The 14,958-nt window shown below is 45.5% G+C and overlaps 1 protein-coding gene across 5 annotated transcripts in view; it reads right to left on the bottom strand.

The window, feature by feature from the left end:
- The window catches only part of LOC307183651 (protocadherin gamma-C3), a gene marked incomplete at its 5' end in the record, with an annotated part of 178,578 nt that overhangs the window by 102,155 nt on the left and 61,465 nt on the right, over window positions 1–14,958 (bottom strand). Inside the window, 2 exons of one of the 5 annotated variants that reach the window (XM_079916468.1) lie at window positions 414–4,999; window positions 14,401–14,936. The exons of 2 other annotated variants lie outside the window; for them this stretch is intronic. In XM_079916468.1, the coding sequence (XP_079772594.1) occupies window positions 2,709–4,999; window positions 14,401–14,608 (2,499 nt within the window). In that variant the 3' untranslated portion in view covers window positions 414–2,708. Of the gene's footprint in view, window positions 1–413; window positions 5,000–7,319; window positions 9,726–12,184; window positions 14,937–14,958 lie in introns of those variants that run through there. 2 more of the 5 variants (XM_079916473.1, XM_079916474.1) reach the window with 2 other exon arrangements.

Below are 14,958 nucleotides of genomic sequence, written 5' to 3'. Positions count from 1 at the left end.
AGGAGCATGGTCATTAATATCCTCAACAACCACAATGACATGAAAAATATTTAAAGGATTTTCCACCACGGCCTCCAACTGCAATTCACATCTTCTTCTCTCTTTACATATCTGCTCACGGTCTATTCGGTCCTTCACAAGTAAGTCCCCACTCTCCGCGTCTACGTTGAAAAGCAGCTTCTCCGCGCTAACTCGCAGCTTTCGAGCCGACACATCCAGGACACTGAGCCCTAGATCCTTGGCGAGATTCCCTACCACAGAGCCCTTGGCCAGCTCCTCGGGAATGGAGTAGCGGATCTGCTCGCAGAGCGCGGGGTAGAACAAAGGCAGCAGGAAGGGAAACAGTACCTGCCGCCGGCCGGCCGGACGTCTCTGCGTGCAGCTCCCTCCCATTGCGCGCTCTAGTTCTCGCTGGGTCCCAGTCTTTCCGGAAAGCCAAAGAAAATGCAATCCACGGCGTCACTGGAAGAGCTTTCGGCCCAGGACAGGCGGAGCCGGGAATCCGTTTGTGCTGGGCAGAGCCTGCCCGGCCAGGAGCCTGAGTGCGTGAGCAGGTTTCCCTCTCTCTGTGTTGGTGGCTGCGCAGGAAATCCCAGACTGGAGGCTGAGGAATCCCGAGCGTCAGCGCTTGCCCTGCACTGGCCGACAGCGGCGCCCTGAGGCCTCATGTGAAACCGCAGTCTGACATTTCCGTCTTGAATACAATTTCTCTCCAGAATGTGTATGTATATACACACACATATACATATATATAGTTATGTAATTATATATATGTATAGTTATGTAATTGCCCCAAATTCCAGTTTTAACAGCGTATACGGCAGATGTCTGCATACTTAGTTTTTCAAGAAATTTATTGTGTAAAATTGCAAACTTATACAAAACTAGGGAGCATTATTATTGAACCTTCATATACCCATCACCCAACTACAACTATGATCAACACAAGGTCATCTTTGTTTACTCTTTATTTCATTCCCTTATTATATTGAAGCAAATCCAAGGTATTTTAATAACTCTTCTTTAAAGACAAGACACGAAGATGAGGAAGAATTTTATCCTTAAGCCTATTATATTATATAATCTGTTACCGATGCAAAAGTCCTGCCTCATTTAAGAAAACTGGAACAGTATTTTCCAGTCTGCCCAGTCATTGATCCAAAGAGCCTTGTGTTCTGTTTTTAAAGGCAAGTGACATTTTTATGGAAGAGACTAGTAGTTACCTACCATGACATACAAGCCTTCGTCAATATCTGTTATTACATTTTTCCAAATTAACCATATTTTAATATTTATGTATACTAAGTACTAAAGGTTACTCCCCAAGACAGAAACTTTAAGTGACAGTTTCCCTACTGCATGGTTAAAATTATGACCCTGAAGGATGCTTTACTTTTTTCCTACTAGCTTAGGAATAAAGAGTATTTGAAATAATTATAATGTCTGTATGTCATAATGGATTTCCAGACATGTTAGCCCTCATATTCAGCATGTTCAGAATAGAACTTTGAGTCAATTTCAAAGCTTATTTTCAAAGTCTCCTACAATGCCATTTATTACTTGAAATAACATTGTGTTAAAATCACATTACAGGGCTTCCCTGGTGGCGCAGAGGTTGAGAGTCCGCCTGCCGATGCAGGGGACACGGGTTCGTGCCCTGGTCCGGGAAGATCCCACATGCCGCGGAGCGGCTAGGCCTGTGAGCCATGGCCGCTGAGCCTGCGCGTCCGGAGCCTGTGCTCCGCAACGGGAGAGGCCACAGCAGTGAGAGGCCCGCGTACCGCAAAAAAAAATAAATAAATAAAATAAAATAAATCACATTACATAATACATTATTCTTTTCCTTATGTCTAAAAGCCAGTAAAATATTCTTCGAATCTCCATAGCAGTTCCTGAGAATATTTTCCTAAACCATCTCCCATAACCAGATTTATTTCTAGCCTCAAAAGTTGGAGGATTGAGCCATAAAAAACAGTTGAAGTTTTATTTCCTATGTTTTGTCTTCTCACAGGGTCCAGTCTAAGAAACCCCTCTTCAGCAAGCATAAACTATAGGAGGTTTCAAATTATTAATAATCTGATATTATAGTGTTAGGAAATCAACAGCTCTGAGGATGAGAATAAATGATGTTAAAGTTTTTCACTATTAAAAGAATAAAGCATCCTTTTCTAGGATTTGGAAATGGATGATATTTGAAGTTTGAATTATCCTCCGAAATGATCTTTAAATGCAAACAACCTCTACAAACATGTGAACGGAAACACGTCGCCTCTAAGGGGTGTTGTCCTGTCACAGAAACAGTAAAGAAGTACTGAGTCTGGGCTTTCAGTTGTTTTTATAAGAAGAATGCATTTCTTATTTATTTACCCTTACAAAAATAGCATCGGCTGCAGAAATGTTTTTAGAGTAAGAATTTCACAGTGGGGCCATTGGAGATAACAATAGTAACAAATTTCAGGAATGGAAACCAGTCCTAAGAATTAGTAGTGAACCGTGGTAACCACTGAAGCAACCTCACCCAAAGAGCCACGCCCAATGCCTGATAATGAGAGCAGTCCCAAGAGGAAGGTTTCCACTGACCTTAGGTTAATCATTATGAGAAAGCAAAAATTATAACAAGGATGTAACCAATAAATGCCTCCTATATATGTTAGAGCAAAAATTAGGCCCAGTGAAAATTTAAACGTATGGTGAGAAATATGTTAATATCAACTTATTCTAAAGTGCAAACACTTAAATAGAAAACCAAATTTTTTTAAAAGTAAAGGAAAAATTGAACTCACTGGAACCAAAGGGGTGTCTTCTATAGGAAACCTGGAATCATCTGAAGCGCACAAAGGCTCGCTTTTCTCACAGCTCTCCTGGCTGATGAGCGTGTCCGCGTAGTTGGGCTGCGGGAAGATCACGTGACTCCTCCTCGAGTCCGCTGTGAGCGAGACCTCGTGGGAATAGGTCTGCAGGAAAGCTCGCACCCCGTCTACGCCCACAAAGTGAGACGTAGGCACGCCCGGCAACCCGCCTCCTGAAGCCTGGAGCAGGCGCGACGTGTGCCAGCGCCTCAGCCTGAGCGCCAGCAGCACAATGACAAAGGCGAGGAAGACACAGGAGACCGTGGCCACCGCCACCACCAGGTAGAGAGTGAGGCCTGAGTCGTCAGGGCTGGCGGGAGACTCAAGGCTGCCTAGTTCAGCGAGGACGTCGGGGATGCTGTCAGCCACGGCCACGGTGAGGGAAACGGTGGCAGAGAGAGGGGGCTGGCCATGGTCCTGGACTGCCACCACCAGGCTCTGCTTGAGCGCGTCTCTGTCCAGCAGGGCCCTCGCTGTGCGCACCTCGCCCGTGTGCAGCCCCACCGTGAAGAGTCCTGGATCGCTGGCCTTGAGGAGGCGGTAGGACAGCCAGGCGTTCTGGCCTGAGTCTCTGTCCACAGCCACCACCTTGGTCACCAGGTAGCCGGGCTCTGCAGAGCGGGGTGCCAGCTCTACACCCGTGGAGCCATCGGTGGGAAGCATGGGGTACAGGATCTCTGGCACATTGTCGTTCTGGTCCAGCACAAACAAGCTCAGTGACACGTTGCTGCTGAGAGGTGGGTCCCCGCTGTCGCTTGCCCTCACCTGCATTTGAAGATCGCGAAATTGCTCGTAGTCGAAGGAGCGCAGTGCGTATAGCACACCAGTGTTGGAGTTGATGGAGACATAGGAGGAGAGAGGTGTCCCTTGGATGGTGTCTTCGGCTAAGGAGTAAACAACCCGAGCGTTCTCATTGCTGTCGGGGTCGTGGGCTGTCACCGAGAAGATGGAGGTGCCTCTAAGGTTGTTCTCAGGGAGATAGACTGAATAGGAGGTTTGAGAGAAGGACGGTGGATTGTCGTTGACGTCGACCACGTGTAGGGTGATGTGAATTTCCGTGGACAGGGATGGTGTTCCTCTGTCTGTTGCGGTCACTGTGATGTTATATTCAGAGGTTTTTTCTCGGTCAAGATTTCGGACTGTCAACAACCTATAATAATCTTCTACTGACTTTTCTAATTGAAAAGGTAGAATCTCCTTGATGGAACAAACAACTTGGCCATTCTTCCCAGAGTCTCGGTCATGTGCATTGAAAAGAAGGATTACTGTTCCTTGGGGAGCATCTTCCCTCACTGGACTAAATAAAGATGTAATGGTCACTTCGGGTCTGTTATCGTTGACATCTTCCACTGAAATGAGCACTTTGGTCCGTCCCAGAAGTGCCCCCACATCTTCAGCTTGTATTTCCATGTCATAAAATGCACATTCTTCATAATCTAAACTCTTTGCTGTTGATATTTCGCCAGTATTTTCATTAAGATGGAATAACGGAGATTGTTTTTCACTAATTTTCCAGAATTTATAAGCCACTTCTCCGTTGGTCCCCTCATCCGGGTCGCTAGCGCTTACAGTAAGCAGCCGGGTGCCCGGGGGCACGTTCTCTGGGACTTTCACTCGGTAAATCGGTTGAGTAAAAACCGGGGCATTGTCGTTTGTATCCAACACTGTCACTCGGATGTGCACTGTGCTGGAGCGACGCGGTTCGCCTCCGTCGGAGGCGACGAGGACCAGACGGTGAGCAGCCTCCTCCTCGCGGTCCAGGGCGCTCTCCAGCACCAGCTCTGGGCTTATAGTTCCGTCGTCTCTAGTTTGCACGTCCAGGGAGAAGTGGTGATTGGGGCTGAGCTGATAGCTCTGCAGGGAATTCAAGCCCACATCGGGGTCAACAGCCCCTGGGAGTGGATAACGTGTTCCGGGCAAAGCAATTTCGTTAATTTTTACTTCCACATTGTCGACCTGGAATTTCGGATTATTATCGTTGATATCAGTTACTTCTATTTCTATTCCGTGAAGCTGCACCCTGTCTTCAACCAGGACTTTAAAGTTCACCAGACACCGCGCGCTCTGAGCGCAGAGCTCCTCCCGGTCTATCCTGCCCGCGGTGACCAAGCTGCCGCTTCGCGGGTTCAGAGCAAAGAGCTGCGTCCTACCTCTGGAGACGATGCGGACTCCCCGCTCCGCCAGCTCGCGGAGCTCCAGCCCCAGGTCCTTGGAGATATTCCCCACGATATAGCCTTCTTCTGTCTCTTCAGGTACCGAGTAGCGGATCTGGCTAGCCCCGGTCTCCCACAGCCTCCCCAGGAAAAGGCACAACAGGACAAGTCTTCTGTGGTGCAGGCGATTCGTTGGAGCGGCCATTGTTGCTTCACTAAAGATTTTTTTCAGAATAATTTCTGTGAACGCTGATTCCTTAGGTTCTGTTTTCCTCCTGCAGATTATGGTGATCTTTTCCCTCAGGAGAAACCCGTAGTGCCTCAGGCTAAGAGGCTGAGTTATGTTGCAGCCCCGGAGTCGGTTTGTGGGATCCGAGCGGCTTTGTGTAGTTGCAGATCCTAATATCCAGACGGAGCGCTGACTGAGCTTTTCTTAGAGTTGGTGAACAGCGGCGCTCAGAGTCCTAAGCCGTTACTACACCCACCCACTCAAGTACTGAGATATGCAGTACTTCTGTTATAGATGACTGAAAAAGAAAACACTACTCTCTAACGATAATGATTTTAGATTTCTCTAATTGTGTAGTGCGTTCATATTTCAAATTCAATTACCATTTGTGGATATTTTAGTTGGAAATGAAGTGGAATGAAATTCTATTAAATGTCACTTTGGTATCAAACAAACTTAACTCTTATTTTTGCTAGAATTCTGTTCTCTCTCTCTAGATATGTAAATTATTCAAATTTCCTTTTTTTATAATGTTTCAAATACTTTCTATAGGTCATTATTTTCTGAAGTAATTAGAATGTGCAATCCTCTTTGGAAATACATCCATATTTTTCTTAATTTTATATGTATGCTTATATATGTATAGTACATAATAATATTGAATGAATATAAGGATTATTCATCTTGAAGCTATTTTATAAGCCTAATTCATTTTCATAGTGAAATTCCTGGAGTAAGGTCTCCTTAAGATTTTCTTCACAAAAATTTAATTAGGCAATGGTACTAGATTTTATCACCTAATATTGCTAAACTTTAAATGGATTGGGTTTTTAAATTTTACATAGTTATGATTGTTAAACTTTTATGCTATCACAATTTTTTTAATATTTAGTTTTCTGTGTGAATTCATAGTGCATGCACAGCCTATGGCATCTGGAAGATTCAGATGAACATACATTGAAAAGTAAGTTTCCATTTCAATTCTTCCATCAAGAAATTATGCAATTTTAATTTAATTATAAGCCTCATATTATAAGGGTCATCTAAACTTATGTAATAATGTGGGGAAAAGAACACAAGATGTAGAATGAATTATTACCACAAAAAGTACGTACCACAATAAGAAATTTCTTTCAGCAATTTGTAGAGAAACTATTTACTGAAGCAGTTCCTAGCAAAAAGACTGATACTTATGTAACGGCATCTTTGTATGTGCTTGAAATTAGTAGGTTTTGCCTTTAAAATGGAAAATTCAGAATTCTCCTTCCCTCCTACAGTTAGAAGAAGGATGAGAAAACCTCCAGTCACTAATGTTTAGGGCTCCAAGTAATAAAACAAATCCAGTGACCTTCCCCCCTTTCTTCTTCAAAAAATATAGGTTGGGAATGACAGCACATTATGGAGGCAACAACATTTCCTTTTCTTTTACCGAGTATCTCCTTCTGTTAACTATAAAGAAGAAGAGAATTTCGTATTCAAGAAAACTTGAAGGAACTTAGATAATGACTTCGACTTTCTGATGAATTCACTGAGTCGTTCTCTACACACACACACAACACACAGTAATTTTTCTTAAAATTTTAAGGACTTCAAAGACTCATAAATAGGTAGACTTAAGGAACTAGACATGAGGAATAAATATAAGAAAGGGATGGAAACTGTACGAATGAAATCAGTGAAAGAAGATACCTAGTAGTACTCTTTTTGCTTTAAAGAATGAATTGATTGCCTACTTTAAATCTGATGTTTACTTATATATAATAAACATTAAAATATGTTAAATAAAGAATGAGAAAAATCAATGGGTAAATTTCATTAGCTTAGAAAAAAGATAAGAAATCAGCAAACGAATTTTGCGGCGAAGCAAAGAGCATACTCTCTCTTCTTTGTAACTCCGAACTGAGTAACATAACTCTATTTTATGTCACATGCTTACCCAAATCACCATTCCCCATGATGATTGGATATACAGCTTTCTGATGAGCTATAATATTCCTAACACAACTACAAGATTAAAAATATATTTTCATATGAATAAACAAAATGGTGAAGATGATGAAAAGGAGTAGACACTTAAATGGAACTCACCGCTGTTAGAGTTTCAGGATGGGAAGTTGACTCACTGGAATTACAAAGTGGAAATAAGGCCCCAGATGAATCACCACAAAGTACGTCTTGTCCTGAACTCAACTGCTCATTACATTTTAGAAAATTAAACTCTGTCTTTCCAGTATGGGCAACGCACAGATTGTAGGAATAAGGTAAAGTTCCTTCACTGTAGTTGGGGGGAACCACGGGGCCAGACTTGACACAGACACCAGGCTGAAAGCAGCCCCAGGCAGCGGGGCTGGAGGAGTGTCGAAGGTGTAGGGCGACCGCCAGAATCACCGCGAGGAGGAAGAGCACGGAGATCAAGGCCAAGGCCACCACTAAGTAAAACTGCAGCTCAGCTTGGGGGTCAGTGGGCTCAGAGTGGTCACTGAGGTCCGGCAGCGCCTCCTGCAGGCTGTCCGCGAAAACCAGGAGCAGCGTGGCGGTGGCCGAGAGGGGCGGCTGTCCCCCATCGCGCACAGCAACCAGCAGGCGCTGGCGGGCCGCGTCCCTGTCGCCCAGGGCCCGCGCCGTGCGCACCTCGCCCGTGCGCAGCCCTACGCTGAAAAGTCCGGGCTCGCTGGCCTGCAGCACGTGGTAGGACAGCCAGGCGTTGTGTCCAGAGTCGGCGTCCACCGCCACCACCTTGGTGACCAGGTAGCCGGGCTGCGCGGCGCGCGGCACCGTGTCGAAGAGCGCCGAGCCGTCGGGCCCCAGCGCCGGGTACAGCACCCTGGGCGCGTTGTCGTTGAGGTCGCCCACCAGCACGCGCAGGCTCACGTTGGCGCTGAGCGCGGGCGAGCCGTGGTCGCGGGCCTGCAGCGTCAGCTCGAAGGCGCGCAGCTGCTCGTGGTCGAAGGCGCGCTGCGCGAACACCACGCCGCTCTGTGCGCTCACGGACACGTAGGACGACAGCGCGCGCGGCTCCAAGTCGCTGGCCACGATGGAGTAGGAGATGTGGCTGTTGGGCCCCAAGTCTGGATCTGAAGCGCTAACTTGGGCGATGGAGGCTCCAGGCGGGTTGTTCTCGGCCACGTGGACCACGTAGGAGGTCTGGTGGAAAACAGGAGCGTTGTCGTTGACGTCAGTAATATGCAAGGTGACACTTGTGCTGGTGGAAAGGGGCGGCTTGCCCTTGTCGGTGGCTGTGATGGTGACATTGTACTCCGGTGTCTGTTCTCGGTCCAGGGTCCCGTCTGTTACCAACTTGTATGAATTTTTGGACGAAGAGATTACCTGAAAAGGTACTTCACCCTCTAGTCGGCAATTAACCTCCCCATTCTCCCCGGAATCTCTGTCATGTATTTTGATCAAAGCAATTAGCGTTCCCGGGACTGCGTTTTCCAGAATCATTTCGACTAGGGAATGAAACGTAACATCTGGCCTATTGTCATTTTCATCTTGAATGTTAATTTCAACTGTACATTGTGCAACCAGTCCTCCGCCATCCCTCCCTTCCACCACGATAGAATATTCCTTGATTTCTTCAAAATCCAGTGTGTTTAGAGTTGTAATTTCCCCATTCTTTGAATTCAGACCGAAGACTTGCCCGGTCCTGTAGAAGGAATAAGTGATTTCTGAGTTGACGCCCTCGTCCTGGTCGGTGGCTGACACCTGCAACACAGTAGTGCCTGGGGGCACGTTTTCTCCAATGCTGACTCGATATACGTCCTGGCTAAATACCGGGGGGTTATCATTGGCATCAGTGACCTGGATCCGGAGCTCAGTAGTGCCACTTAGGGGTGGATCTCCACGGTCTGAGGCCGTCAAGACTAAACGATGATAACCCTGTTGTTCCCGATCTAAGGGTTTCTCCAATACCAGTTCCGGGTATTTACTACCATCTTGTTTCTCCTTATTTATCAACGAGAAACTAGGGCTAAGAGAGAGTTTATAAGTCTGCAGAGAATTCAAGCCAATATCTGCATCTTCCGCGACTTCTAATATAAATCGCGTGCCTGGCAGCGTAGACTCACTTATTTGTAGCTCAAAGGAATTTTGCATGAATTTTGGTGTGTGGTCATTAACATCCTCGATCTCCACACTCACGTGATAAAAGTTCAATGGATTTTCAGCAACAGCCTCAAATTCTAGAGCACAAGCCGGCTTCTTCCCGCATATCTGCTCCCGGTCTAGCCTGCTGCTAACAAGTAACTCCCCGCTCTCTGAGCTCACAGTGAAGTAAGGCTTCTCCGAACTGACCCGCAGTTTTCGAGTCGGTAACTCGTGGACACTGAGTCTCAGGTCCTTGGCGAGGTTCCCCACCACCGAGCCCTCTGGCATCTCCTCGGGAATCCTGTAGCGGATCTGCTCAGAGAGCGCCAGGCAGAACAAAGACAGCAGGAACGGAAAGAGCACTGGCCGCCTCTCAGCCCAGCCCCTCTCCCCAGCTCCGCTCCCCATCCCTCTTGCTCCCCTCAGCTTGCTCACCGGCTTGGAGACGCCGGATTACAAACAATCTCTGTACCGCAGTTGTCCGGAGCTCCGAACAGCTTTATTCCGGCGTGGGGGGTCAGGCAGGGTTTCTTCTTCTCCAGAGGAGGAAGCGGTGGAAAGGCTAGCGAGTCTGAGATGGGAAAGTGCGCTGCGTCTGCGCGAGGAGGTCGCCAGCACCAAGCTCTCCACTTTGGCCAACAGCGGCGCCCAGAGTCCGCACTAGGAAACTGCAGCCCCCGCTGCTTAAGTTTAAACAGCTAAAATAATTATAACCGTGTGCCTAATTTAATATGCCATATTTTTATGTTAATATATTTAATACCTTAAATTATCAAGACTTCCTTAAGGTATCTTTTCTCTTGTTTCCAAATTATTAGAAATATCATGTTGGGCCTGTATACAAACTTATATATATTGGTCCATTTATTTCACCATTCTACAAACATACATTGAACTTTTGCTTTGTGCTAAGTACTGTCCTTGTCAGTGGCCATATAACAAAGAATAAGACACAGGTCTTGCCCTCAGAAAGTTTATTGTCTGCTAATTTCACGAATCGCTTCTGTTTATTAGCTATGATATATAAAAAATTTTTAAGCTTCTTTCACTGATTCCTATGTTTATCCCCAACATTTCTACATACTCAATGCTATTTCATATCACATATAGTAGAGAAATCAATACTGTTGAAAACTATTTTGTAAAATTGTGTAATTTTGTACCAATCCTCAAACATCTCCTTCTGATCATCTCAACACTCTCTTTACAAAATAATTTCTTTTTACTCTTCTATCTCAAGAATTATTCATTAAAAAAAACTGTCCCTATGATGTAGCCAAGATATTATTAACTGTACCTCCTACTTCATATCTCAAAATTAACTGGCTTATGTCATACCCAATATCACATATAAATTCATCCTTAAAATGTATTGAAATGTTAGTCTATCCTTCAATACAAAGTCACAAAGGGATATTCTAATAGAATGCATTAGCTCCTTATCTATGTACTTCTGTTATGCTAAAGTAATGGCTTCAGAATTGGAGGAATTGAGCTCATGGTAAATGTATTTACATAAATTCACTGAATGTAGTGACACCTGTTCTAATTATTTTACTCCATTTGTTTTAAAAAAATTTGCAATTAGTGAATGCTTTGAGCAAGAGTATTGGGGCAACTTTCCACACACTTTTTAAATTTGCAAAGTGTCAACAAAATAGTTGTCTCCTCAAGTGACTGTACACCCAAACACTACAGAAAATATGAAGTTAACTCCTACCCATTGTATACGCAAAATTGGAAGGAACATAGCACAATCCCTGGGAAATGTCCTTTTAATTACTAACGAATAATTCATTGTGATTTCCACTCTCATCTGATGAAAAATCAGAGGTTTTATAACAAGGGATATGGAAGTCATATAGTCCAGACGGAATCATTTTTAATTGAATTTTAATCATTTTTAATTGAATCATTTTTGATTGGTTTGTTTAGAATTTGTGTACATGTAACTTCTGTTCTTAAAACCAACACTCTCGAACTCGAACCATGAGAACACAACACATTTCACATGGCTGTACAATCAAAACAGCTCATTGGAATTCTAATGAAACGCGTTCTTCTGTATTTTACAAAAGTCATTTTCAACAATTTAAAATGACATGTTATTGCAAATTTGATGGGGGCAGGGGGCAATGACCATTTTAGGCTTCAGATTCTATGTCTCCATTGGTATGAGTCCTGGGTGACCACTGACACACAAAAACAGTGGTGTGTGTGTTAGGGACCAGTCTCATCTACCACCACCCTTTAAAATACGTTTGTTTTGAAATATAAGAAGTATTAAAGCTTTGAATGGTAGTGATCCAGATGCAGGGCTCAGAAAAGAGGTTTAAAGTGAAGAAAATTTCAAGAGCCTAGTTTTAGTTTTAGCGAAGAATTCTTAGGATTCTTTGCAATCCTAAGAATCCTAAAAATTCTGAGATGTATTTTACTTTTACTAAGCTAATACAAGGGTTTAGAAGCCTCAGTAATGTTTTGTAAGTTTTAATTTATATGTATACATATATATGTGTGTATATACACACACACACATATATTCCTCTATATAAAACGAACTGACCATATGTGATTGGGTAACTATTTCTTAAGTGAATAAGTGATAATTGTGGTAAAATATGGAAGGCTTTAAGAGGTCAAGAGTTCATATTTAAACAATCTTGTCTAAGCCTTTGGAAAGCAGATAAAACAATTATGTTGATTAGAACTCAATTTTATGGTATCACTAACACAAACCCAGAACTTTGTGGTACACCTCAAAAATTATTTTTAAACTTTCTTCACAATGCATGTTTCAAAACACAACTTAAATGTATAAAAAATATAATTCCTCTAAGAAATAAACGTAAACAAAGAACTGAACTCACCTGAACAGAAGCAGCTTCATCCCTACATTCATGAAAATCTCTGGATGTTAACAAGGAATCCTTTTTCTCACAGCTCTCCTGGCTGATGAGCGTGTCCGCATAGTTGGGATGCGGGAAGATCACATGACTCCCCCGCGAATCAGAGGTAAGGGAGACCTCATGGGAATAGGTCTTCAGGAAAGCCTGTACTCCCTCCATGCCCACAAAGCCTGAGGCTGGCAGGCCTGCCAACCCGACGCCCGAAGCCTGGAGAAGACTCGACTTGTGCCACCGCCACAGTCTGAGAGCCAGCAGCACAATGACAAAGGCGAGGAAGATGCAGGAAACAACGGCCACTGCCACCACCAAGTACAGTGTGAGGTCTGAATCATCAGAGCTGGTGGGGGTCCTGATACTACCCAGGTCGGCAAGGACTTCTGGGATGCTGCTGGCCACAGCCACGGTGAGTGTGACGGTGGCAGAGAGAGGGGGCTGGCCATGGTCCTGGACCGCCACCACCAGGCTCTGCTTGAGTGCGTCTCTGTCCAGCAGGGCCCTCGCTGTGCGCACCTCACCCGTGTGCAGCCCCACCGTGAAGAGACCTGGATCGCTGGCCTTGAGCAGGCGGTAGGACAGCCAGGCATTCTGACCTGAGTCTCTGTCCACAGCCACCACCTTGGTCACCAGGTAGCCGGGCTCTGCAGAGCGGGGTGCCAGCTCTACACCCGTGGAACCGTCGGTGGGAAGCATGGGGTACAGGATCTCTGGCACATTGTCGTTCTGGTCCAGGATGAACAGGCTCAGTGATACGTTGCTGCTGAGTGGAGGGTCCCCACTGTCACTGGCTGTCACCAGTAGCTGCAAGTCTTGGATCTGCTCATAGTCAAAGGAGCGCAGCGCATATAGGACGCCAGTGTCAGAGTTGATGGAGACATAAGACGAGAGAGGCGTCGCCATGATGGTGTCTTTGGTCAGAGAGTAAGTGACCTGGGCATTGTTGCCACTGTCAGGGTCATGGGCCGTCACAGAGAAGATGGAGGCGCCTCTGGGGTTGTTCTCCGGGATATCGGCTGAGTAGGAGGCATGAGGGAAAATGGGTGGATTGTCGTTGGTGTCTGCCACGTGCACGGCAATGTGAATTTCAGTAGATAGAGGTGGGGTTCCTAGATCTGAGGCCATCACTGTTATATTATACATAGAGATCTTTTCTCGGTCCAAATATTCCCATATCACCAATCTATAATAATTATCTATTGATTTTTCTAATTGAAAAGGTAAGTTATCACGTGTGTAACAGACAACTTGACCATTCTTCCCAGAGTCTCGGTCATGCACATTCAAGAAGGCAATTACTGTCCCAGGAAGAGTATTTTCCAAGACTGGGCTAAACAAAGATGTAATGGTCACTTCGGGTCTGTTATCGTTGACATCTTCCACTGAAATGAGCACTTTGGTCCGTCCCAGAAGTGCCCCCACATCTTCAGCCTGTATTTCCATGTCATAAAATGCACATTCTTCATAATCTAAACTCTTTGCTGTTGATATTTCGCCAGTATTTTCATTAAGATGGAATAACGGAGATTGTTTTTCACTAATTTTCCAGAATTTATAAGCCACTTCTCCGTTGGTCCCCTCATCCGGGTCGCTAGCGCTTACAGTAAGCAGCCGGGTGCCCGGGGGCACGTTCTCTGGGACTTTCACTCGGTAAATCGGTTGAGCAAAAACCGGGGCATTGTCGTTTGTATCCAACACTGTCACTCGGATGTGCACTGTGCTGGAGCGACGCGGTTCGCCTCCATCGGAGGCGATGAGGACCAGACGGTGAGCAGCCTCCTCCTCGCGGTCCAGGGCGCTCTCCAGCACCAGCTCTGGGCTTATAGTTCCGTCGTCTCTAGTTTGCACGTCCAGGGAGAAGTGGTGATTGGGGCTGAGCTGATAGCTCTGCAGGGAATTCAAGCCCACATCGGGGTCAACAGCCCCTGGGAGTGGATAACGTGTTCCGGGTAAAGCAATTTCGTTAATTTTTACTTCCAGATTGTCGACCTGGAACTTCGGATTATTATCGTTGATATCAGTGATTTCTATTTCTATTCCCCAAAGTTTCCCTTTATCCTCAACCAGGATGTTAATATTTACAAGACACCGCGCGCTCTGAGCGCAGAGCTCCTCCCGGTCTATCCTGCCCGCGGTGACTAAGCTGCCGCTTCCCGGGTTCAAAGCAAAGAGCTGCCTCCTACCTCTGGAGACGATGTGGACTCCGTGCTGCGCCAGCTCTTGTGACTCCAGCCCCAGGTCCTTGGAGATGTTCCCCACGAAGTATCCTTTGTCGCTCTCTTCAGGCACGGAGTAGTGGATCTGTCCTCTCCCGATCTCCCCTAGCGTGCCCAGGAGCGCGCACAGCAGTACCAGATCGCCGCGTCCTCGGTAATTCTTTGGAGTGGCCATTGTTCTTTCACTAAGGAATCCACTCAGAATCTTCACTGGGCATATATGTCTTCTTTACCTTGTTGCTGCTTTGCAGATCATCTTATGGAAAGCTGGAGTTTCCCAAATTTAGGGGCGGAATTTTGCTGCAGTCCTGCAGTTGGTTTGTGAGATCTGCGGGTCTTTGTGAGGTGGGAGCCCAGAGTATCCGGACGGTTTTTGGTTGCATTTATCTCCAAGTAGGTGAACAGCGGCGCTTAGAGTCCTAGGCAGTTACTGCACTCAGATTTGTAATATTGCATGCTAGATTACTTAGGAAAAAGTTACTACTTGCTTTTTATAGTTTGGAATAATTTATCTCTGAATTCATA

This window comes from Stenella coeruleoalba (genome assembly GCF_951394435.1).
Source record: "Stenella coeruleoalba genome assembly, chromosome: 3".
NCBI classification, from domain to species: Eukaryota; Metazoa; Chordata; class Mammalia; order Artiodactyla; family Delphinidae; genus Stenella; species Stenella coeruleoalba.
This window is presented reverse-complemented; position numbering and strand designations above follow the sequence as displayed.